Source organism: Panthera onca (genome assembly GCF_046562875.1).
Source record: "Panthera onca isolate mPanOnc1 chromosome E1 unlocalized genomic scaffold, mPanOnc1 haplotype 2 h2.Chr16_ul_5, whole genome shotgun sequence".
Classification (NCBI taxonomy): Eukaryota; Metazoa; Chordata; class Mammalia; order Carnivora; family Felidae; genus Panthera; species Panthera onca.
The window spans coordinates 617681-644039 of NW_027675819.1; the positions used below are offsets into that span (position 1 = coordinate 617681).

At 44.2% G+C, this 26359-nt stretch overlaps 1 protein-coding gene across 8 annotated transcripts in view; it reads right to left on the reverse strand.

The window, feature by feature from the left end:
- The window catches only part of LOC145715156 (uncharacterized), a 50552-nt gene extending 42509 nt beyond the window's left edge, over positions 1 to 8043 (reverse strand). For all 8 annotated transcript variants that reach the window (XM_081794815.1, XM_081794814.1, XM_081794812.1 and 5 more), the window contains exons 1-2: positions 7573 to 8043; positions 835 to 7363 (exon numbers count right to left, since the gene is read on the reverse strand). In XM_081794815.1, the coding sequence (XP_081650941.1) occupies positions 835 to 7363; positions 7573 to 8029 (6986 nt within the window). In that variant the 5' untranslated portion in view covers positions 8030 to 8043. The remainder of the gene's footprint in view (positions 1 to 834; positions 7364 to 7572) is intronic.
- Between the last annotated feature and the right edge of the window lie 18316 nt (positions 8044 to 26359).

Sequence of the window (26359 nt, forward strand, 5' to 3'; positions counted from 1 at the left end):
CCCATTTTTTCTCTATTTAACACATCAGAGCCACTCTTTAAGTCTCAGCTAAAGTGTTAGCTTATCCATGCAGCTCTCCCTGACCTCCATACTCCGCTGATTACAGAGTCTGCTGAATTCCAACACCCATGGTACCTCTTTTAGTACTTAATTACATGCCACCTCCCTTTTTATGACCATTTCCTTTCTTCCCACCTGTCATTTCATGTTCTGAAGACGATTTCATCCTAGTGTGGCGCCCATAGTACTTACTCTTGGGTTGGGCCCAAACTGAGTACTGTATGTGGAAGGCCGGGCGTCAAAGATGAGGTCTGGGGAATCAAAATAATAACAGCTAACACTCATATTTCGCCAGGCACTGATCCAAGTGCTTCATATGTATTACCTCATCTAGATCTCACCATAATCCCATGAGATGGTAACTATCATAATTTCCATTTCACAGAAAAGGAAACTGAGTCACAAAGCTAATAGATGACAGACCTCGGCCCAAACGCAGGCAATCTAGTTCCAGAATCTCTACTCTTCACTACTCTGTTGTATCCTATTATAGAGGATGAAGCAAAAATGGGAGAGTAGAGGTTAAGGAATGAAATAATGGGGCTAAAAATTGGATAAGGAAAAAGAATAAGGACAATTACAAGTAAAAGATTGCAGAAGGGCGAACAGTAGTAAAAAGGAAAATGAAGATAAGGGATAGTTGACAAAGAAAAGGTAAAAACAGAAAGTCAGTCAACGTGGTTGGGGAGATGAGGAAGGCCCAGGACGACATTGAGGAAGAGACTGCCATGTCAAGCAGGAGGCAGAGAACAAACAAGTAAAGGCGATTCTTACAAGATGGTGAAGGTGCCGTTGTAGGTGTCGGGCTCCAGCACGGGCACTCTGCGGAGCCTCTGCTGTGGGCTGAGACCAACACACGACAGTGTCTCCTCTTTGCAGGTACAGCGCTCACATATTTTGAGGTCTGTGGTGGCATTCTGTTCTGGTTGCCAAGTTAAAGTTGTGTATGCCTTTTCTGAGGTATACTTTACAAAATGCACCACAGGATGTTCAGTTGTTGGAGGAAAACCTGTCTCAAATGACTCTGGTTGCTGACTTACAGGAATTTCTAGGTCCATAGGTGAAACCGTGAATTCAGTCAGGTTTCGATGTTGACTCTGAACCTGTTTTGGATGTGCAAGTGTCACCTCAAGGTCCTTTGGGGGAGGAGTTGTAGTCTTCTTCAGGGTTGTCGAATGTTCAGCCTCTGTAATAGGTTCTGGAGTTATAGTAAGCTCCACATGACGAAATGGGATGATGGGTGATGCTGGATGCTGACCTTGATCCTTACTTGGAGTTGGAACTGTCACTTCCTGCTGGAATGGATATTGAACTACAACCTCCTTAGGTGGCTCTGGAGGCTGAGTTGGGGTGTCTCGCATGGTTGGAGAAGGTTCAGTCTCCACACTGGATCCTGCAGTTACAGTAAGTTCCAGGTCCATAGGTGGAACTGTGACTTCAGTCAGGTTTGGATGCTGACTCTGAACCTGCTCTGGATGTGCAAGTGTCACCTCAAGGTCCTTTGGAGGAGGAGCTGTAGTCTCCTTCACGGGTGTAGAATGTTCAGCCTCTGTAGTAGGTTCTGGAGTTATGGTAAGCCCCAAGTCCACACGATGAGCTGTGACACTGGGCAATGTTGGTTGCTGACCTTGATCCTTACTTGGAGTAGGAACTGTCACTTCCTGTTGGGACGGATACTGAACAACCTCCTTAGGTGGCTCTGGAGGCTGGGTTGGGGTCTCTTGCATGGTTAGAGAAGGTTCAGTCTCTGTAGTGGATTCTGGAGTTACGGTAAGCCCTGGGTCCAAAGGTTTAACTGTGACTTTAGTTAAGGTTGGATGCTGAATGTGCTCTGAATGTGGAAATGTCACCTCAAGGTCCTTTGGAGGAGCGGTAGTCTGCTGCAGGGCTGAGGAATGTTTAACATCCGTAGTGGGTTCTGTAGTTACAGTAAGCACCAAGTCCAAAGGCTGAACTGTTACATTCGGCAACCACAGACGCTGAGCTTGATCCTGATCTGGGGTTGGAACTGCTGCCTCTTGATATACTGGAGGTTGAGCTACAAGTTCCTTAGGCGGCTCTGGAGGCTGATCTGGGGTCTCTTGCATGGCTGGAGAAGGTTCAACCTCTGTAGTGGATTCTGGAGTTATGGTAAGCTCCAAGTCCAAAGGCTGAACTGTGACCTCAGTCAAGGTCGGATGGTGAGACTCAACCTGCTCTAGATGTGGAAATGTCACCTCAAGGTCCTTCGGAGGAGCTGTAGTTTTCTTCAGGACTGTAGAAGTTTTAACCTCCACAGTGGGCTCTGGAGTTATGGTAAGCTCCAGGTCCAAAGGTCGAACTGTTATATTGGGGAGTGATGAATGCTGAGCTTGATTCTGACCTGGTGTCAGAACAGTCTGCTCCTGATATACTGGAGGTTGAGCTCCAATAACCTCCTCAGGTGGCTTTGGAGGCTGAATTGGAGTCTCCTGCATAGGTAGAGGAAGTTCAATCTCCTTATTGAATTCTGGAGTTATAGTAAGCCCCAGGTCCAAATGTTGAGTTGTGGCCTTATTCAAGGTTGAATGCTGAACCTGAACCTGCTCTAGATGTGCAAATGTTACCTCAAGGTCCTTTGGAGGAGCTGTAGTTTTCTTCAGGGCTGTAGAAGCTTTAACCTCCATAGGGGGTTCTGGAGTTATGGTAAGCTCTAGGTCCAAAGGCTGAACTGTTACATTAGGTGACGATGGATGACGAGCTTGATCCAGACCTGGAGTTGGAACTGTCACCTCCTGAAACAGTGGAGGCTGAACTACAACCTCCTTAGGTGGCTCTGAAGGGTGACCTGGGATCTCTTGCGTGGTTGAAGTTTCAACCTCTGTAGTGGGTTCTGGAGTTATGGTCAGTTCCAGGTCTAAAGGCTGAACTCTGACTTCAGTCAAATTTGGATGCTGAGCCTGGACCTGCTCTGGATGTGGAGGTGTCGCCTCAGTGTCCTCTGGAGGAGCTAGAGTCTGCTGCATGATTGTAGACTGCTCAGCCTCCACAGTAGGTTCTGGAGTTACAGTAAGCTCCAGGTCAGCAGGCTGAACAGTAACATTGGGCAAGTTTGGATGCTGAGCTTGCTCTTGTCCTAGAGGTGGAACTGTCACCTCATTATGGACTGGAGGTTGTGCTACAACCTCCTCAGGTGGCTCTGGAGGCTGAACTGGGGCCTCCTGCTGGGCTGGAGGAGTTTCTGCCTCCTTAGAGGGCTCCGGAGGTTGAGTTGGAGACTGCTGCAGAATTGGAGATGGTTCTACCTTCTCAGGGGCCTCTGAAGGCTGAGCTTGTACCTCCTGTTGTGTTAGAGAAGGTTCTATCTCCTTAAGTGGCTCGAGAGGTAGAGATAGGGTTTCCTGCTGGACTGGAGATGGTTCCACCTTCTCAGGAGGGTCTGAAGGCTGAGGTGGGGCCTCCTGCTGTGTGGAAGGTTCTACCTCCTTAGGGGGCTCAGGGGATACAACTGGGGCTCCCTGCTGAGTTGGAAAAGATTCTGCCTCATTACCGGGCTCTGAAGGCTGAGCTGGGGGCTCCTGAGGTGTGGGAGAAGGTTCCACCTCCTTAGGGGGCTCAGGGGATATAGCTGGGGACTCCTGGAGGACTGGAAACTGAGCTGGGGCCACCTGCTGGGTTGGGGACTCTGCCTCATTAGGGGGCTCTGAAGGCTGAGCTGGGGCCTCCTGCAGTGTGGGAGAAGGTTCTACCTCCTTAGGGGGCTCAGGAGATACAGCTGGGGCCTGCTGGGGGACAGGAGACTGAACCAGGGCCTCCTGCGGGGTTGGAGAAGATTCTGCCTCATTAGGGGGCTCTGAAGGCTGAGCTGGGACTTCCTGCTGAACTGGAGATGGTTCTACCTTCTCAGGAGGCTCTGAAGGCTGAGCTGGGGCCAGCTGGGGGACTACAGACTGAGCTGGGGCCTCCTGTTGGCCTGAAGCAGGGTCCACAGCCTTAGGGGGGTCTGGAGTCTGAGCTAGGACCTCTTGTTGGCCTGGAGAAGACTCATCTTCAGGGGACTCTGGAGACTGGGAAAGATGCTTGGACTGAGCTGGAGCAAATTCAACTTTCTCAGGGGGAATAGGAGATTGAGCAGGGACATCCTGCTGCACTGGAAGATGTTTAACCTCCTTAGTTGCCTGGGGACTTAGGAAAATCCTCAGATCCACAGGTTTACCTGTGATATTAGGCAACACTGGATGCTGATCTTCACCTGGACCTGGAGGTGAGAATGTCACCTCATGCTGTACTGGAGACTGAGCTACAACATCTGTAGAGGACCCTGGAGGCTGAGCTGGATGCTCATACTGAACTGGAAAAGACTCGACCCCCTCATTGGGCTTTGGTTGCTGAGCTGGGACCTCTTGCTGGATTGGAGAAGGTTCTATACTTGCAACAGGCACTTGAGGCAGAGCTGAGCTCTCCTGCTGGCTTGGAGAAAGTTCAATTTCCTCAGGAAAATCTTCGGGTGGAGTTGAGACTTCATGCTGGACTGGAGAAGATTCCACATTTTCAGGGGCAGCTGGATGCTGATGTGGGACCTCCTGCTGGATTGGAGAAGGTTCCAACTGCTCAGGGGACACTGCAGACTGAGCTGAGGCCTCTTCTCGGAGTGGAGAAGCTTCAACCTCATTAGTGGATTCTGAGGTCATGGTAACTGAGGAATCCACAGGTTTAACAGTGACATTAGGCAACAGCAGGAGCTGAGCTTGATTCTGACCTTGAGGAAAAACTGTTACCACCTGATGCTCTGGAGAGTGAGCTGGGGCCTCCTGTTGGGTTGGAGAAGGTTCAACCTCACCAGAAGGCTCTGGATGTTGAGCTGTGGCTTCCTGTTGAGTGGCAGAAGGGTTAATTTCCTCAGAGGTCTGTGGATGCTGACTTGGGGCCTCCTGATAGGTTGCAGGTTTAACTTCCCCAAGGGGATTTGGATGCTGAGTTGTGGCCTTTGACTGGGCTGGAGAAGGCTCAGTCCCCTCAAGGGGCTCTGGATACTGAGTTGGGGTCTCTGGTTGGGTTGGAAAAGGCTCACCCTCCTCTGATGCCTGAGGATACTGAGCTGGAGCCTCCTGCTGGGTTGAAGATTCAACCTCCTCAGGGGTCTGTGGATGCTGAGCTGGGGACTCCTCCTGGGTTGTAGGTGGTTCACTCCCCTCGGAGGCCTGTGGGTGCTGACCCTGGCCCTCCTCCTGGAGAGGGGAAGGTTCACCCTCTTCCTGGGCCTCTGGAAGCTGAGTCGGGGCCTCCTCCTGGGTTGAGGATGATTCACCCTCCTCAGGGGCCTGTGATTGCTGAGCTAGGGCCTCCTGATGGGTTGTAGAAGGTTCAACTTCTCCAGGATATTCTGGATACTGAACTGGGGTCTCCTGCTGTGTTGGAAGTTTCTCCTGTGTGGTAGATTCTGGAGATTGCGTTGGAGTCTCCTGTTGGACTGGCAAAGATTCAACCTCAGGGGACTGTGGAGGCAGAGTTGGGGCTTCATGCTGGGTTTCAAAAGGTTCCACATTAAGAGGCACTGAGGGCTGAGCTATAGTCTCGTGCCGAACTGCAGAAGGTCCCACCTCTGTAGTGGGTTCTGCAGTCATGGTAAGCTGCACATCTGGAGGTTTCACACTGACATTGGGCAGGTTTAAATGTTGATCATGGTAGTGACCTGGAGGTGAAACTGTCATCTTATGATGCCATAGAGGTTGAGCTGGGTGCTCCTGCTGGGTTGGAGAAGGTTCCACCTCCCTGGAAGGCAGCTCTGGAGGCTGAGCTGGTTGCTCTTGCAGGGTTGCAGAAGATTCTATCTCCCCTGGAGACTGAGCTGGAGTCTCCTGCTGGGTTGAAGATTCTGCCTCATTAAGGAGCTCTGCAAGCTGAGCTAAGGCCTCCTCCTGGGTTGGAGAAAGTTCAGCTTCTCCAAAACGGTCTGGAAGCTGAGCTGGGGGTTCCTGTTTGCTTAGAGAAGGCTTACCTTCCTCAGGAGGCACTGAAGGCTGAGCTGGGGTCTCCTGCTGCCTTAGAGAAGGATCAATCACCCCAGGAGGCTCGGAAGGCTGACCTGGGGTCTCCTGCTCACTTGAAGGCTCAACCTCCTCTGGAGGCTTACCCGAGGTCTCTTGCTGGGTTAGAGAAAGTTCTGCTTCCTCAGTATGTTCAAGAGGCTGAGGTGGGGCCTCTTGCTGGGCTATAGAAGATTCAACACCTTTATCAGGCCCTGGAGTTGTGGTAAATTCCACATCTAAAGGCTTACCTATAACCCTGGGAAACATTAAATAATCTGGATACTGACCTAGAGGTAGAGATGTCACCTCATCACTTACTGCAAGTTGAGTTAAATACTCGATAGGGAACTCTGGAACTAGAGTTGGGGCCTCCTGCTGGACTGGGGTAGGTTCAACCTCCTCGAGGCGCTCTGCAGGCTGAGGAGGGGCCTCCTGCTGGACTGGGGTAGGTTCAACCTCCTCGAGGCGCTCTGCACGCTGAGCAGGGGCCTCCTGCTGGACTGGGGTAGGTCCAGCCTCCTCAGGGTGCTCCGCAGGCTGAGTTAGAGTTATGGTAAGATCCAGAGGTTTAACAGTGACATTGGGGAAGCTTGGCTTCTGAGCTTCACTCTGACTTGGAGATAGCACATTTACTTCATGATGTGCTAACAGTTGAGATATGATGTCCTTAGATGGCTCTGGAGGCTGAGCAGGGGCCTCCTGGGGGGTTGGAGAAGGTTCCACTTCCTCGGGGGCCTCTGTAGGATGAGCTGAGGCTTCCTGCTGGACTGAAGAAGGTTCGACCTCTTCAGGGGTACTTGAAGGCTCAGCTGGGGCCTCTTGTGGGTTTGCTGAATTTCCATCCTTAAGGGACTCTGGATGCTGAGATGGAGCCTCCTGCTCAAGTAGAGATGTTTCTGTCTCTTCAGAGGGCTCTGGATGCTGAGCCTGAGCCTCCCCTTGGGGCAAAAAAGATTCAGCTTCCTCAGGGGACTCTAGATGATTTGGGGTCTTCTGCAAGGGTGGAGAAATTTCAGCCTCCTCAGAGAAGTTTGGAAGTTGATCTGGTCCCCCTGGGAAACCCATAGGTAGGTTCTCCTCAGGATACAGGAGACCCATATTGGAATCTAAATAATCATCCTGCAGCTGTTGTTGTAGGTGCTCTTTATTTGCAAAATGGTTTGGAGTTCTAACAACTTTGGCAAGCCTTCGATGCTGAGCTAGATCTTTCTTCAGGTTTAGGGGTGAAACAATAAACTTTGTTGGCTTTGAACTCTGACTATCCAGAGATGGAACAAGTATTTCAAATGACTGGTGATCTTCAGCCTGATCTAAACCTACAGTTTAGAGAGAGCCAAAGCATAAGAGACTGTTAAAAACCGAGAACAAACTGAGGGTTGATGGGGGGTGGGAGGGAGGGCAGGGTGGGTGATGGGTATTGAGGAGGGCACCTTTTGGGATGAGCACTGGGTGTTGTATGGAAACCAATTTGACAGTAAATTTCATATATTAAAAAATAAAAAAATAAATAAAAAAAAAAATAAACCTACAGTTTTAGTCTTACTTTTGAGTTGAGGAGGCGGAGCTATGGTCTGATTCTGATCCCAACCTGGCACTGGAACCACCTCTGGGAGCCTTTGATGCTGGGTTAGCTGGTCATTCAGATCCTCATCTGGCCCTGGGGGTAGTTCTCCAAACGAAACCGTGTCCAGGAATGGAACCAAAGTCTCGGTCAACTCCTTAGGCGGGGCCAACATCTGGGCTGGAGCAGAGGACCCCGGGTAATTAAAGCCCCCCGGCTCAGCTGGGCGTGTAAGTGCCTGGGGCGATTCGGGCGGGGGATCAGAGGAGCGAGAAGACCAGGGCTCAGCCGCCTCCAGGGGGTCGGAAGTCAGCTGGGCAGGGTCCAGGGCCCACTCCGGAGGCTGAGCTGCCTGGACCAGCAGCCACAACGGTTGCCACATAAAGAGAAGCAGTGGGGCCAACAGGCGCAGCCGGGACATGACACGCGGAGGCTCCGGGGTGCAGCGACCCAGGCGAGTGGGATACTGGCGCTGGGCCCTGAGCGGGAGCCAAACCATTATGGCAGCCCCGTGATGCGCACGCGCAGTTAGCAACTGTGCGCCCTCCCCGCCCACGTCCCACCCTTAATGACGTCTTTAATTACGCCACCTTTATTAGCTCCCTGGAGATGGGCTCCGCACCAGCAGAGCGGGCCCTTTTCCCAGAATCACTTGGGGCCCAGGCCTCCCTCCACCCTGCAAAGGCCACCACTCCCCCCCACTCCCCCCCTCCCCCCTCCCCCCCCCCTCCCCGGCCCGGGGCTGCTCACAGCAAGGTAGTACTTGGACTCAGATCTGGGTGGCCCCGCACTCCCCCAGCTCTGAGGGGTGGAAGGGTGGGGGAGTGGAGCAGAGCTTCCAAGGAAGCCACAGGACCTGGCATCCTGGGAAATTAAAAAATGCTAGTCCAGCTCTAGCAATTTGAACTCTTGCTCTTCAAAGCTTAAATCCGAGAGACGTTCTTCCTCCCCCTGGCCATACTGCTTCCAAGAAAAGTAGCTGACCTGCAAAATAAGCACCAGTTAGGGCGATGGGGAGGAGAACACACTTCACAGTCAGATATTCTAAAATGTTGCCATTTCCTCTAAATTCTCAGTACCCATGGCTGATTATTAATTCACCACTCTGTTAGATGGGGGCCTACCACTGAATCTGCGATGGCCCCTAAATGTCTGTAGGAGGAGTTTGGGGGGAGTGCTAAGCAATTCATTCTGGGAAAGAGGGCCGGAAACCAATTCTAGCCCTTTATTTACACTGGGTGGGAAAACTTCCCCCATCTCATCTTGACTGGACATAGCCATTGATCTAGAAAAAGTAACAAGGCCACTTTTCAGAGGTCCACTCTGTGCGCCCACATGGAGAAGGCACTTAGGATGTTATAGTCAGCGTGTTAAACAATTTTCTTGAAATACTGCAACTAGCACTCAGTTTACTTCCTTCACAGCCCCTTTTCTAATGTATTTTTAGTCCTTGCTTATGGTCTGGCACAACCTCTAGCATGTAAAATGCAAGAGAGAGGGGGTTTTTATCTTAATCCCAATGTCTAGCACACAGGAATAGTTTTTATATGGAACTGATTCCAAGACTGGCCTCATGCAGGAATGGATCTGTTGCTATAATCAGGTTTCTGAAATCTTTAGCATCAATGCTGAATCTTTTTCTCATCTTTTCACCTTTTTCAGGAAGCTAGACTTTTTTTTTTTAATTTTTTTTTTTCCTGAGAGAGAGAAAGCGTGAGCGGAGGAGAGGGACAGAGGGAGAGACAGAGAGAATCCCAAGTAGGCTCCATGCTCAGCACAGAGCCCGACGTGGGGCTGACCCCACAAACTCTGGGATCGTGACCTGAGCCAAAATCAAGAGTCGGATGCTCAACCTATGGAGCCACCCAGGCACCCCAGGAAGCGAGACTTCTCAAAGCCTAAACTTGGAAACGTCTGAAGTTTCCTCGACTGGTTTGATTTAGATTCAATTAACATTATTATTTTGCACGAAAAATCTTCCAGTGCTTTTTCAGAAAGTAACCATCTTCTCTTTCTCCACTCTCTTCCCTTCAAAACAAACTTTGCAACTGTGGGGTGAGTTAAATATTCAGAAATCGAGGGGCGGCTGGGTGGCTCAGCTGGCTGAGTGCCTGATTTCGGCTCAGGTCATGATCTCGCAGTCTGTGAGTTCGAGCCCCGCGCCGGGCTCTGTGCTGACAGCTCCGAGCCTGGAGCCTGCTTCAGATTCTGCGTCTCCCTCTCTCTCTGCCCCTCCCCAGCTCACGCTCTTTCTCACTCTCAAAAATAAATAAACATTAAAAAAAAAAAATCGAAAAAAAAAAAATTCACAAATCTAGCCCCAAATTAATCTCTCAATGACTTGAAACACATTTTTGCTTTTTTTTTTTTTTTTTTTTTTTTTTAACATTCTGTATGTGGCACATTACTATTTTCTTTTAGAAATTATTTTGGCGGGGCGCCTGGGTGGCTCAGTCGGTTGGGCGGCTGACTCTGGCTCAGGTCATGATCTCGTGGTCCGTGAGTTCGAGCCCCGCGTCGGGCTCTGTGCTGACAGCTCAGAGCCTGGAGCCTGTTTCAGATTCTGTGTCTCCCTCTCTCTCTGACCCTCCCCCGTTCATGCTCTGTCTCTCTCTGTCTCAAAAATAAATAAATGTAAAAAAAAAATTTTTTTTAGAAATTATTTCGGCAACTTCATCCCTAATTCAGGACATCCATGTGAGTGATTTACAGAAAAGTTCTTCAGCAAGATATTCACGCAAGATATATATGAGATGCCGACATCTGGGTGATACATCCTATTTGAATGGCATAATGGTTTCAAACGCTGTAGTATAATCACATTTAAGGCCATAGTTACTCTGTTCCCAAATCCTTGAGATTCTGTTTGAGGGGAGCTCTAAAAGGCTTGTGTCCTCTCCTATGTCCACAACTGTGGGAGTGCTCTGATGAAATTTGCTCTCCAAATTTCAAATAAGGGGTCAGAGCCAAGGGTCAGGACTTCAGGAAAAGCCCCAGAAATCCCCTGCAGTCAAAAGCAGTTTTTGAGTTTCACATTTCCCAAAGGATGATAGAGCTAATGCCAAAGTCTTCCAAATTCTGCTGGTTGCTTTACATTATGGCTACAGTGGCTATGTCACCCTTGAACTTTAATCTCCACATACTTGAATTAAATCCTGCAGCTCGTCTGCAGTACTGGCATCTGTGATCTCTTCACAGGGTCTGTATTCCACAGCTATTTTACCACTTTCTGAAATAAAGTGAATAAGTTTGGAAAAAAAAAAAAAAAAAAAGAGGGCGCCTGGATGGCTCAGTCAGTTAAGCGTCTGACTTCAGCTTAGGTCATGATCTCATGGTTCATGAGTTCAAGCCCCATACTGGGGTCTCTGCTGTAAGCACTAGAGCCCACTTCAGATCCTCTGTCCCCCTCTCTCCGCCTCTCCCCTGCTTACTCTCTCAAAAATAAACATTTAAAAAATAAAGTTAACAAGATCAATTCAGAATTTTCCTTGTTCTAAAACTAGCTGTATACAATGATAGCACCCAATAACTACACATTCTTTTTATTTATAAAAGCAGAAAATAAAAGCATTTCCCTAGAAGTTTTCTCATCTCACACTTCAGTTTTTAATCATAACTATGTGTGAAAAAATACACATGAAGTTAACAACTGTGTGGTTCAAAAACGCTATCATCTTAAGAGATAGGAACTAAGGAATAATGACACAGGAAGTTAAAACTATGGAAACAACAATGTTCAAAATCAGATGACTAGACAGTAAGGCATTAGGTAGAGGTCAGTGTGAGTTCTGGAATACAGACCATGGACTATAGCTGATACTTCATGTTAGAAACAAGGCAAGTGTCTACTCCCCGGAAACAAAATCCCACCAGATACGATGAACAATGCTTTGGAGGGAGGGGGAGGGGGAGGGGGAGGGGGAGGGAGAGAATGCGCTTGGACAGTTTATTGGCAGAAATGGCCCATGTCCCTTATAGACAATACAATTCCCCTTAAGGCAAAGTACAGCTACAACATTTTGATCGTGTACAAGGGATACCATAGCATGTTAGGGAGAGGTCAGCAACCCAAAGGTTTAGTTTGGTTCTTAAAGGTTGTTACTCAGAATTGACAGCTAATGGAGATTCTACCTGATGACCAGGGAAGTCAACTTTCACTGCAAGAGCTGTCCAGGCTGGAAGCCTGAGACCAATCCAGGGTCAACTCTTATGGGCAAATAAGGCCTCTGAAACTTAGCTAGGATTTCTCAGTCTCTAAGCCTGCAAGACTGTGAAGCGGCGAGGGCGGGGTGGGGGGGGCAATTGTTTGGGGACTCGTTACTAATTATAAAATTCCCTTGGAGCACAGCCTGTAACATTCACACCATTGTAGAACTCAATAGAGAACACAATCGATGCTATTCAATAGCCTGACCACTTTCAAGGTTCACAAAAATATAGCTGACCCTAATATAAGAATCATATTCATGGCACAAAAACAGACACATAGACCAATGGAATAGAATAGAAACCCCAGAACTAGACCCACAAACGTATGGCCAACTCATCTTTGACAAAGCAGGAAAGAACATCCAATGGAAAAAAGACAGTCTCTTTAACAAATGGTGCTGGGAGAACTGGACAGCAACATGCAGAAGGTTGAAACTAGACCACTTTCTCACACCATTCACAAAAATAAACTCAAAATGGATAAAGGACCTGAATGTGAGACAGGAAACCACCAAAACCCTAGAGGAGAAAGCAGGAAAAGACCTCTCTGACCTCAGCCGTAGCAATCTCTTACTCGACACATCCCCAAAGGCAAGGGAATTAAAAGCAAAAGTGAACTACTGGGGCCTTATGAAGATAAAAAGCTTCTGCACAGCAAAGGAAACAACCAACAAAACTAAAAGGCAACCAACGGAATGGGAAAAGATATGTGCAAATGACATATCGGACAAAGAGCTAGTATCCAAAATCTATAAAGAGCTCACCAAACTCCACACCCGAAAAACAAATAACCCAGTGAAGAAATGGGCAGAAAACATGAATAGACACTTCTCTAAAGAAGACATCCTGATGGCCAACAGGCACATGAAAAGATGTTCAACGTCGCTCCTTATCAGGGAAATACAAATCAAAACCACACTGAGATACCACCTCACGCCAGTCAGACTGGCCAAAATGAAGAAATCAGGAGACTATAGATGCTGGAGAGGATGTGGAGAAACGGGAACCCTCTTGCACTGTTGGTGGGAATGCAAATTGGTGCAGCCGCTCTGGAAAGCAGTGTGGAGGTTCCTCAGAAAATTAAAAATAGACCTACCCTATGACCCAGCACTAGCACTGCTAGGAATTTACCCAAGGGATACAGGAGTACTGATGCATAGGGGCACTTGTACCCCAATGTTGATAGCAGCACTCTCAACAATAGCCAAATTATGGAAAGAGCCTAAATGTCCATCAACTGATGAATGGAGAAAGAAATTGTGGTTTATATACACAATGGAATACTACGTGGCAATGAGAAAGAATGAAATATGGCCCTTTGTAGCAACGTGGATGGAACTGGAGAGTGTGATGCTAAGTGAAATAAGCCATACAGAGAAAGACAGATACCATATGGTTTCACTCTTATGTGGATCCTGAGAGACTTAACAGAAACCCATCGGGGAGGGGAAGGAAAAAAAAAAAAAAAGAGGTTAGAGTGGGAGAGAGCCAAAGCATAAGAGACTGTTAAAAACTGAGAACAAACTGAGGGTTGATGGGGGGTGGGAGGGAGGGTAGGGTGGGTGATGGGTATTGAGGAGGGCACCTTTTGGGATGAGCACTGGGTGTTGTATGGAAACCAATTTGACAATAAATTTCATATTAATTTTTTTTTTAATTTTTAAAGTTGTATTTATTTATTTTTAAGATTTTAAGTTGATTTATTTATTTTGAGAGAGAGAGAGAATGAATGGAGGAAGGGCAGAGAGAGAGGGGGACAGAGGATCCAAAGTGGGCTCTGTGCTGACAGCAGAGAGTCTGATGTGGGGCTCGAACTCACAAACTGTGAGATCATGACCTTAGTTGAAGTCAGATGCCGTATGAACTGAGCCATCCAGGTGCCCCTTAATTTTTAAAAAAACTTTATTTAAATCCAAGTTAGTTAACATATAATGTAATAATGGTTTCAGGAGTGGAATTTAGTGATTCATCACTTACATATTACTCTCAGTGCTCATCCCAACAAGTGCCCTCCTTAATGCCCATCACCCATTTAGCCCATCCCCTGCCCACCTCCCTCCATCAACCCTCATTTTGTTTTCTGCCATTAAGAGTCTTTTATGCTTTGCTTCCCGCTCTCTTAAGAATCTTTTATGGGGGCACCTGGGTGGTGGTTAAGTGTCTGACTTCAGCTCAGGTCATGATCTCAAGGTCCATGGGTTCACCCATGTCCGGCTCTGTGCTGACAGCTCAGAGCCTGGAGTCTGCTTCAGATTCTGTGTCTCCCTCTCTTTCTGCCCCTCCCCTGCTCACATTCTGTCTTTCTCTCTCTCAAAAATAAATAAACAATAAAAACTTTTTTTAAAAGAATCTTTTTATGATTTGCCTCCCTCTCTGTTTCTATCTTATTTTTTCCTTCCCTTCCCCTATGTTCACATGCTTTGTGTCTTAGATTCCACATATGAGTGAAATCCTATGATATTTATCTTTCTCTGACTTATTTTCCTTAGTATAATACACTGTATCTCCATCCACGTTGTTGCAACTGGCAGAATATCATTCTTTTTGATTGCTGAATAGTATTCCATTGTATATATATTTTGCATTTTCTTTATCTATTCATCAGTCGGTGGACCTTTGGGCTCTTTCCATAATTTGGCTATTGTTGACAGTACTGCTAAAAACATTGGGGTGCACGTGCCCCTTTGAATCAGCATTTTTGTATCCTTTTGGTAAATACCTAGTAGTGCAGTTGTATCATAGGGTAGTTCTATTTTTAATTTTTTGAGCAAACTCTACACTGTTTTCCAAAGTGGCTGCACAAGTTTGCATTCCCACCGACAGCACAAAAGTGTTCCCCTTTCTCTGCAATGTCACTAACATCTGTTGTTTCCTGAATTGTTAATGTTAGCCATTCTGACAGGCGTGAGGTGGTATCTCAGTGTGATTTTGATTTGTATTTCTGTGATGATAAGTGATGTTGAGCATCTTTTCATGTGTCTGTTAGCCATCTTCATTGGAAGCCATGTCTTCATTGGGTAAGTATCTGTTCATGTCTTTTGCCCATTTCTTCACTGAGTTGATAAGTTGAGTTTGATAAGTTCTTTATAGATTTTTAGGAGCTGGTTCTTTTAAAAGATCAGCAAAATTGATAAACTAGCCAGACTCATCATCAAAAGAGAGAGAGAGAGAGAGAGAGAGAGAGAGAGAGAGAGAGAGAGAGAGAAAGGACTCAAACAAACAAAATCACCAGTGAAAGAAGAGAAATAACAAACACCACCACATAAATACAATTATAAGAGAATATTAGAAAAAACTATACACCGACAAATTAGACAACTGAAAAGAAATGGATAAATTCCTAGAAATATATAACCTACCAAAATGGAAGCAGGAGGAAATAGAAAATTTGAAGTGAATGATTACCAGCAAGGAGATTAAATCAGTAACTAAAAAACTCTCAACAAACAAGAGACCAGGATCAGATGGCTTCACAGGTGAATCTTATCAAACATTTAAAGAATAGTTAATGCCTATTCTACTCCAACTATTCCAAAAATAGAAGAAGGAAAAATTCCAAATTCATTTTATTAGGTGAGTATCACCTTGATACTAAAACCGGATAAAGACACCACTGCCAATATTTCTGATAAACATAGATGCAAAAATCTTGAACAAAATACTAGCAAACAGAACCCAACAATACTTTTAAAAAATCATTCACCATGATCAAGTGGGATTTATTCCTAGGATGTAAGGGTGGTTCAGTATTCGCAAATCAATCAACGTCATACATCACATCAACAAACGAAAGGATAAAAACCATATGATCATCTCACTAGATGCAGAAAAAGAATTTGATAAAGTACAACATCCATTCATGACACAAGCCCTCAACAAAGTAGTTTTAGAGGGAACACACCTCAACATAATAAAGGTCACATATGAAAAATCCATGGCTAACAAAGACAAGGATGTCCATTCTCACCACTTTTATTCAACATAGTACTGGAAGTCATAGCCACAGCAATTAGACAACATAAAGAAATAAAAGGCATCCAAATTGGTAAGGAAGAAGTAAAACTCACTATTTGCAAATGACATGATACTCTATATAGAAAACCCCGGAGCCTTGTAGTTTTTCATTGCTGAGGAGACCCCAGGAAAGACAGTGTGCAAGCTAATTTTGAGCTGCCTCTTTTTGTAGTCTTAAGAGAGCAGAGCACCTGTTGTCTGACTATTACCCTCTATGTTTCTGTAGACAAGTCTTATCTATACTCCTCACCATGGCTCAGCTCCAGACACGCTTCTTCATGCTTGTCTGGATTTGTTCAAAATCTCCAGACACTCTTTTGAACAACTTTTTTTTTTTTTTTTTTTTTTGGATGGGGGTGGCCAGGGTCTGCAGTCTTTTCATTACTAGCAGATATTGTTCTTGATTCAGAGATATCCACATAGCATTTGCCACAGGTGCTTATCTTTACTTCATCTGTTGATGTACAGAGATTCTTTTTTTTTTAAAGTTATTTATTTTGAGAGAGAGAAAGAGCAAGTGGGAAATGGGCAGAGAGAGAGGGAGAGAGAATCCCAGGCAGGCTCTGCACCATCAGCACGGAGCCTGAGATGGGGCTTGAACTCCTGAATCCTGAGATCATGACCTGAGCCAAAATCAAGGGTCAGACGCTTAGCCCGCTGAGCCAGCCAGGTGCCCAAGAGACTATGATACATAGTTACTTCTAAATTACAAGATTGTCATATAGTCTTCTTGTTGAAAAAGTCTTTGAACTAGAATAGGAATTATTCTTGTAATAAGAGCTTTGCAATACCAGTATATGGATGTTTGTTGTTACCCAAACAGTTGTATATTTTTCTAAATTTGTAGACTGAACATTGATTTCTTTTTGTATAAATCTAATAATTAAGTCATTGTTCTTAAGTTGAAGATGTAAGTGATTCAGATTTCAGATTTTTAAAAAGTAAAAATCCAAATAACTAGTGAGAGAATTCTTTCAGAAGTATTTTAGTTAATAAATGCAGGAAGAATGAAGAATTTTTACCATTTTGCAACTCCAAGTGAAATAATGGGTTTAAGTAGTGATTATCAATAGCTGCTAAAAACTATTAATTAGGTAAAAGGCTGACAGAGAATATTATGATGGATGGGATCAGAATGACATCATCAGAGTCCAGATGTAGATTTTCACATCATATAGAAAGAGATACAAAAAAAAAAAAAAAAAACAAAACAAAAAAACAAACAAAAACAAAAAACAAAAAAAAAAGAAAGAGATATAAGCTAATGCACTTCCTCATGTGATGCAATATGAAGCACATGATACTAGGTGTAAATATTCTTTCTGGGGAAAAAAAGCAAACCTGAAATCTAATCAAGTGTTTAGGTCTGCCTAGTGTACAGAATGTGTAGGTGGTAGAGGAACATTTAAAGAACTCCCTGGAGGGCTGCCTGTGTGGCTCAGTTGATTGAGTGTCTGACTTTGGATCAGGTCATGATCTCACAGTTCATGGGTTCAAGCCCCACATCAGGCTCTGTGCTCACAGCTTGGAGCCTGGAGCCTGGAGCCTGCTTCGGAGCCTGTGTCTCCCACTCTCTCTGCTCCTGCCCCACTTGTGCTGTCTCTCTCTCTCTCTCTCTCTCTCTCTCTCTCTCAACAATAAATAAAACACTTAAAAAAATTTGAGGAACACCCTGGAGATATAATCAATGAAATCTAGAATGTAAGAAATATTAGAACAGATGACCCAGTTTCTTTAATAAATGAATGGCAAGAAAAAAGGGAGGGGGAACTGTTAAAGTTTAAATAAAACATACTAATAAAAAAGAAAACCCTAAAGACTTCACCAAAAACTACTACAACTGATAAATGAATTCAGTAAAGTCACAGGATACAAATCAATATTCAGAAATCTGTTGTATTTCTATACACTAATGATTAAGTAGTAGAAAGAAAAATGAAGAAAACAATCCCATTTACAACTACACCAAAAATAACAAAATACCTAGGAATAAACCTAATCAAAGAGGTGAAAGACCTCTACTCTGAAAACTGTAAAACACTGATGAAAGAAATTGAAGAAAACACAAATGAATGAAAAGACATTCCATGCTCATGGATTGAGAGAACAAATATTCTTAAAACGTTTATACTACCCAAAGCAACCTGTACATTATTGTAATCCTTATCAAAATACCAACACATTTTTTAACTAGAAAAAAACCCTAAAATTTATATGGAACCACAAGAGACCCCAAATAGCCAAAGCAATTTTGAAAAAGAAAAGCAAAGCTGGAGGTATCACAATTCTGGACTTCAAGTTATATTACAAAGCCGTAGTAATCAAAACAGTATGGTACTGGCACAAAAAGACACATAGATCAATGTAACAGAATAGAAAACCCAGAAATAGAAGGTTCCGGAAGATGGCGGCGTAGGAGGATGCTGGGCTCACCGCGCGTCCTGCCGATCACTTAGATTCCACCTACACCTGCCTAAAGAACCCAGAAAACCGCCAGAGGATTAGCAGAACGGAGTCTCCGAGGCCAAGCGCAGACGAGAGGCCCACGGAAGAGGGTAGGAAGGGCGGCAAGGCGGGGCGCGCTCCACGGACTGGCGGGAGGGAGCTGGGATGGAGGGGCGGCTCGCCGGCCAAGCAGAGCCCCCGAGTCTGGCTGGCAAAAGCGGAGGGGCCGGACGGACTGTGTTCCGACAGCAAGCGCGACTTAGCGTCTGGGAGGTCAGAAGTTAACAGCTCTGCTCAGAAAGCGGGAAGGCTGGAGGACAAAGGGAGGGAGAGCTGCTGAGCCCCCGGACGGCAGAGCTCAGCTTGGCGGGGAACAAAGGCGCTCGCCAGCGCCATCTCCCCCGCCCATCCCCCAGCCAAAATCCCAAAGGGAACCAGTTCCTGCCGGGGAACTTGCTCGCGCAGCGCAAACACCCAACTCTGTGCTTCTGCGGAGCCAAACCTCCGGCAGCGGATCTGACTCCCTTCCGCTGCCACAGGGCCCCTCCTGAAGTGGATCACCTAAGGAGAAGCGAGCTAAGCCTGCCCCTCCAGCCCCCGTGCACCTTGCCTACCCACCCCAGCTAATATGCCAGATCCCCAGCAACACAAGCCTGGCAGTGTGCAAGTAGCCCAGATGGGCCACGCCACCCCACAGTGAATCCCTCCCCTAGGAGAGGGGAAGAGAAGGCACACACCAGTCTGACTGTGGCCCCAGCGGTGGGCTGGGGGCAGACATCAGGGCGGACTGTGGCCCCGCCCACCAACTCCAGTTACACACCACAGCACAGGGGAAGTGCCCTGCAGGTCCTCACCACGCCAGGGACTCTCCAAAATGACCAAACGGAAGAATTCCCCTCAGAAGAATCTCCAGGAAATAACAACAGCTAATGAACTGATCAAAAAGGATTTAAATAATATAACAGAAAGTGAATTTAGAATAATAGTCATAAAATTAATCGCTGGGCTTGAAAACAGTATACAGGACAGCAGAGAATCTCTTGCCACAGAGATCAAGGGACTAAGGAACAGTCACGAGGAGCTGAAAAACGCTTTAAACGAAATGCAAAACAAAATGGAAACCACGACGGCTCGGCTTGAAGAGGCAGAGGAGAGAATAGGTGAACTAGAAGATAAAGTTATGGAGAAAGAGGAAGCTGAAAGAAAGAGAGATAAAAAAATCCAGGAGTATGAGGGGAAAATTAGAGAACTAAGTGATACACTAAAAAGAAATAATATACGCATAATTGGTATCCCAGAGGAAGAAGAGAGAGGGAAAGGTGCTGAAGGGGTACTTGAAGAAATTATAGCTGAGAACTTCCCTGAACTGGGGAAGGAAAAAGGCATTGAAATCCAAGAGGCACAGAGAACTCCCTTCAGACGTAACTTGAATCGATCTTCTGCACGACATATCATAGTGAAACTGGCAAAATACAAGGATAAAGAGAAAATTCTGAAAGCAGCAAGGGATAAACGTGCCCTCACATATAAAGGGAGACCTATAAGACTCGTGACTGATCTCTCCTTTGAAACTTGGCAGGCCAGAAAGGCTTGGCACGATATCTACAGTGTGCTAAACAGAAAAAATATGCAGCCGAGAATCCTTTATCCAGCAAGTCTGTCATTTAGAATAGAAGGAGAGATAAAGGTCTCCCAAACAAACAAAAACTGAAGGAATTTGTCACCACGAAACCAGCCCTACAAGAGATCCTAAGGGGGATCCTGTGAGACAAAGTACCAGAGACATCGCTACAAGCATAAAACATACAGACATCACAATGACTCTAAACCCGTATCTTTCTATAATAACACTGAATGTAAATGGATTAAATGCGCCAACTAAAAGACATAGGGTATCAGAATGGATAAAAAAACAAGACCCATCTATTTGCTGTCTACAAGAGACTCATTTTAGATCTGAGGACACCTTTAGATTGAGAGTGAGGGGATGGAGAACTATTTATCATGCTCCTGGAAGCCAAAAGAAAGCTGGAGTAGCCATACTTATATCAGACAAACTAGACTTTAAATTAAAGGCTGTAACAAGAGATGAAGAAGGGCATTATATAATAATCACAGGGTCTATCCATCAGGAAGAGCTAACTATTATAAATGTCTATGCGCCAAATACCGGAGCCCCCAGATATATAAAACAATTACTCATAAACATAAGCAACCTTATTGATAAGAATGTGGTCATTGCAGGGGACTTTAACACCCCACTTACAGAAATGGATAGATCATCTAGACACACGGTCAATAAAGAAACAAGGGCCCTGAATGATACATTGGATCCGATGGACTTGACAGATCTATTTAGAACTCTGCATCCCAAAGCAACAGAATATACTTTCTTCTCGAGTGCACATGGAACATTCTCCAAGATAGATCACACACTGAGTCACAAAACAGCCCTTCATAAGTATACAAGAATTGAAATCATACCATGCATACTTTCAGACCACAATGCTATGAAGCTTGAAATCAACCACAGGAAAAAGTCTGGAAAACCTCCAAAAGCATGGAGGTTAAAGAACACCCTACTAACGAATGAGTGGGTCAACCAGGCAATTAGAGAAGAAATTAAAAAATATATGGAAACAAACGAAAATGAAAATACAACAATCCAAACGCTTTGGGACGCAGCGAAGGCAGTCCTGAGAGGAAAATACATTGCAATCCAGGCCTATCTCAAGAAACAAGAAAAATCCCAAATACAAAATCTAACAGCACACCTAAAGGAAATAGAAGCAGAACAGCAAAGGCAGCCTAAACCCAGCAGAAGAAGAGAAATCATAAAGATCAGAGCAGAAATAAACAATATAGAATCTAAAAAAACTGTAGAGCAGATCAACGAAACCAAGAGTTGGTTTTTTGAAAAAATAAACAAAATTGACAAACCTCTAGCCAGGCTTCTCAAAAAGAAAAGGGAGATGACCCAAATAGATAAAATCATGAATGAAAATGGAATGATTACAACCAATCCCTCAGAGATACAAACAATTATCAGGGAATACTATGAAAAATTATATGCCAACAAATTGGACAACCTGGAAGAAATGGACAAATTCCTAAACACCCACACTCTTCCAAAACTCAATCAGGAGGAAATAGAAAGCTTGAACAGACCCATAACCAGCGAAGAAATTGAATCGGTTATCAAAAATCTCCCAACAAATAAGAGTCCAGGACCAGATGGCTTCCCAGGGGAGTTCTACCAGACGTTTAAAGCAGAGATAATACCTATCCTTCTCAAGCTATTCCAAGAAATAGAAAGGGAAGAAAAACTTCCAGACTCATTCTATGAAGCCAGTATTACTTTGATTCCTAAACCAGACAGAGACCCAGTAAAAAAAGAGAACTACAGGCCAATATCTCTGATGAATATGGATGCAAAAATTCTCAATAAGATACTAGCAAATCGAATTCAACAGCATATAAAAAGAATTATTCACCATGATCAAGTGGGATTCATTCCTGGGATGCAGGGCTGGGTCAACATTCGCAAATCGATCAACGTGATACATCACATTAACAAAAAAAAAAGAGAAGAACCATATGATCCTGTCAATCGATGCAGAAAAGGCCTTTGACAAAATCCAGCACCCTTTCTTAATAAAAACCCTTGAGAAAGTCGGGATAGAAGGAACATACTTAAAGATCATAAAGGTCATTTATGAAAAGCCCACAGCTAACATCATCCTCAACGGGGAAAAACTGAGAGCTTTTTCCCTGAGATCAGGAACACGACAGGGATGCCCACTGTCACCGCTGTTGTTTAACATAGTGCTGGAAGTTCTAGCATCAGCAATCAGACAACAAAAGGAAATCAAAGGCATCAAAATTGGCAAAGATGAAGTCAAGCTTTCGCTTTTTGCAGATGACATGATATTATACATGGAAAATCCGACAGACTCCACCAAAAGTCTGCTAGAACTGATACATGAATTCAGCAAAGTTGCAGGATACAAAATCAATGTGCAGAAATCAGTTGCATTCTTATACACTAACAATGAAGCAACAGAAAGACAAATGAAGAAACTGATCCCATTCACAATTGCACCAAGAAGCATAAAATACCTAGGAATAAATCTAACCAAAGATGTAAAAGATCTGTATGCTGAAAACTATAGAAAGCTTATGCAGGTAATTGAAGAAGATATAAGGAAATGGAAAGACATTCCCTGCTCATGGATTGGAAGAATAAATATTGTCAAAATGTCAATACTACCCAAAGCTATCTACACATTCAATGCAATCCCAATCAAAATTGCACCAGCATTCTTCTCGAAACTAGAACAAGCAATCCTAAAATTCATATGGAACCACAAAAGGCCCCGAATAGCCAAAGTGATTTTAAAGAAGAAGACCAAAGCAGGAGGCATCACAATCCCAGACTTTAGCCTCTACTACAAAGCTGTCATCATCAAGACAGCATGGTATTGGCATAAAAACAGACACATAGACCAATGGAATAGAATAGAAACCCCAGAACTAGACCCACAAACGTATGGCCAACTCATCTTTGACAAAGCAGGAAAGAACATCCAATGGAAAAAAGACAGTCTCTTTAACAAATGGTGCTGGGAGAACTGGACAGCAACATGCAGAAGGTTGAAACTAGACCACTTTCTCACACCATTCACAAAAATAAACTCAAAATGGATAAAGGACCTGAATGTGAGACAGGAAACCATCAAAACCTTAGAGGAGAAAGCAGGAAAAGACCTCTCTGACCTCAGCCGTAGCAATCTCTTACTCGGCACATCCCCAAAGGCAAGGGAATTAAAAGCAAAAGTGAATTACTGGGACCTTATGAAGATAAAAAGCTTCTGCACAGCAAAGGAAACAACCAACAAAACTAAAAGGCAACCAACGGAATGGGAAAAGATATTTGCAAATGACACATCGGACAAAGGGCTAGTATCCAAAATCTATAAAGAGCTCATCAAACTCCACACCCGAAAAACAAATAACCCAGTGAAGAAATGGGCAGAAAACATGAATAGACACTTCTCTAAAGAAGACATCCGGATGGCCAACAGGCACATGAAAAGATGCTCAACGTCGCTCCTTATCAGGGAAATACAAATCAAAACCACACTCAGATATCACCTCACGCCAGTCAGAGTGGCCAAAATGAAGAAATCAGGAGACTATAGATGCTGGAGAGGATGTGGAGAAATAGGAACCCTCTTGCACTGTTGGTGGGAATGCAAACTGGTGCAGCCGCTCTGGAAAGCAGTGTGGAGGTTCCTCAGAAAATTAAAAATAGACCTACCCTATGACCCAGCAATAGCACTGCTAGGAATTTATCCAAGGGATACAGGAGTACTGATGCATAGGGGCACTTGTACCCCAATGTTGATAGCAGCACTCTCAACAATAGCCAAATTATGGAAAGAGCCTAAATGTCCATCAACTGATGAATGGAGAAAGAAATTGTGGTTTATATACACAATGGAATACTACGTGGCAATGAGAAAAAATGAAATATGGCCTTTTGTAGCAACATGGATGGAACTGGAGAGTGTGATGCTAAGTGAAATAAGCCATACAGAGAAAGACAGATACCATATGGTTTCACTCTTTATGTGGATACTGAGAAACGTAACAGAAACCTATGGGGGAGGGGAAGGAAAAAAAAAAAAAGAGGTTAGAGTGGGAGAGAGCCAAAGCATAAGAGACTGTTAAAAACTGAGAACAAACTGAGGGTTGATGGGGGGTGGGAGGGAGGGCAGGGTGGGTGATGGGTATTGAGGAGGGCACCTTTTGGGATGAGCACTGGGTGTTGTATGGAAACCAATTTGACAGTAAATTTCATATATTAAAAAATAAAAAAAAGAAAAAAAAGAAAAAAAAAAGAAAACCCAGAAACACACTCACAATTATATGGTCAATTAATCTTTGTCAAAGGAGATAAGAATATCCCATGGGGAAAAGATAGTCTCTTCAATAAATGGTGCTGGAAAAACTAAACAACCGCATGCAAAAGAATGAAACTGGACCACTTTCTTACACCATACATGAAAATAAATTCACAATGGATTAAAGACCTAAATGTGAGACCTGAAGCCATAAAAATCCTATGAAAGAGCACAAGCACTAATTTCTCTGGCATTAGCCATAGCAACATTTTTCTAGATATGTCACCAGAGGCAAGGGAAACAAAAGTAAAAAGAAACTATGGGGACTTCATCAATATATAAAGCTTATGCACAACGAAGGAAACAATAAACAAAACTAAAGGCAATCTACTAAACGGGAGAAGATAATTGCAAATGACATATCCAATAAAGGGTTAGTACTAAAAATATATAAAGAACTGATAGAACTCAACATTCAAAAACCAAATAATCCAATTTAAAAATGGGCAGAAGACGTGAACAGACATTTCTCCAAAGAAGACATACAGATGGCCAACAGACACATGAAAAGATGCTCAACATCACTCATCATCAGGGAAATGCTAATCAAAACTGCAATGAGATATCATCTCCCACCTGTCAGAATGACTAAAATAAAAAACACAAGAAACAACTTTTGGTGAGGATGTGGAGAAAAAGGAACACTCTTGCACTGTTGGGGGGAATGCAAACTGGTATAGCCAATGTGGAAAAACAGTATGAAGGTTTCTCAAAAAAGCTAAAAATAGAACTACCTTTGAATTGCACTACTGGATGTCCACCCCAAAAATACAAAAACACTAACTGAAAGGGATACATACACCCCTACGTTTATAGCAGCATTATTTACAATAGCCAAATTATGGAAGCAGCCCAAGGGTCCATAGATAGATGAATGGATAAAGAAGATGTGGTAAATACACACACACACACACACACACACACACACACACACACACACACCCCAGAATATTATTCAGCCATAAAAAGAATGAAACCTTGCCATTTGCAACAACATGGATGGAGCCAGAGAGTATATATGCTAAGCAAAATAAGTTAGTCAGAGAAAGACAAATACCATATGATTTCACTGATGTGTGGAATTTAAGAACCAAAACAAGGAGAGGGAGAGAGGGAGGGAGGGAGGGAGGGAGGGAGAGGGAGGGAGAGAGAGAGAGAGAGAGAGAGAGAGAGAGAGAGAGAGAGAGAGAGAAACCAAGAAATAGACTCTTAACTATAGAGAACAAACTGATGGCTACCAGAGGGGAGCTGAGTGGGGTGATCGTGAAATAGGTGATGGGTATTAAGGAGTACACTTGTGATGAGCACTGAGTGAGGTATGGAATTGTTGAAATGACTATACTGTACACCTAAAATGAACATATCACTGTATATTAACTACACTGGAATTAAAATAAAAACTTAATAAAAAAGAAATTGAGCTTAACAGAGGGGGGAGTTTTGAGGGTTCAGCTCTTAGAGGGATAAGGATTAGGAAAAGGGAATCCCCCAGGGACAATGTAAGGAACAGTAACTCTGGGAGAGATCAGGAATTTATGAGGACTTTTGCAATGTTTACTGAGACAAGATATAAATCCCTCTGTCCTTTCCCTTCCCAAATCATCAGTAACATCTTTCCTCAATACTGATTTTGTGGGAAAGGATTCTTTTTCACAACTGAACTCTGTACTTGAATAGTACAGAGTAAGAGACTGTTCAAGCAAGAGCTGGAGGATGGGTGCAGGTAACAAATACCTGAACATGTGTCACTTTAAAATATAAAGATCATAAATAGAACTATTAAACTGAACTCTGGAGGTCACAGATGCAGCTCACCATCAGTGGGTAGTAATTTTTGTAGTTCCAGACATTCCTTATCATTGACTTCTATCCCCATGTCTCCAAGAATGTTTTTCAGATCTGTGGCATCAATCTTTTCTCCTTTGAAAATACAGGTTTATAGGTGAAAATTATAGAAATTAATTACTCAGTATTATGTAAGTTTAAGAGGTTCATAAGAAAATGTTATTAACCTATATGATATGTACTTTTAAATATACTTAAAATAGCTTATATGGCATCATTCCCAGTTGGGGATTAAAGAGTGAAAGTAAAATGGAATGTGGAAATACAGTGTG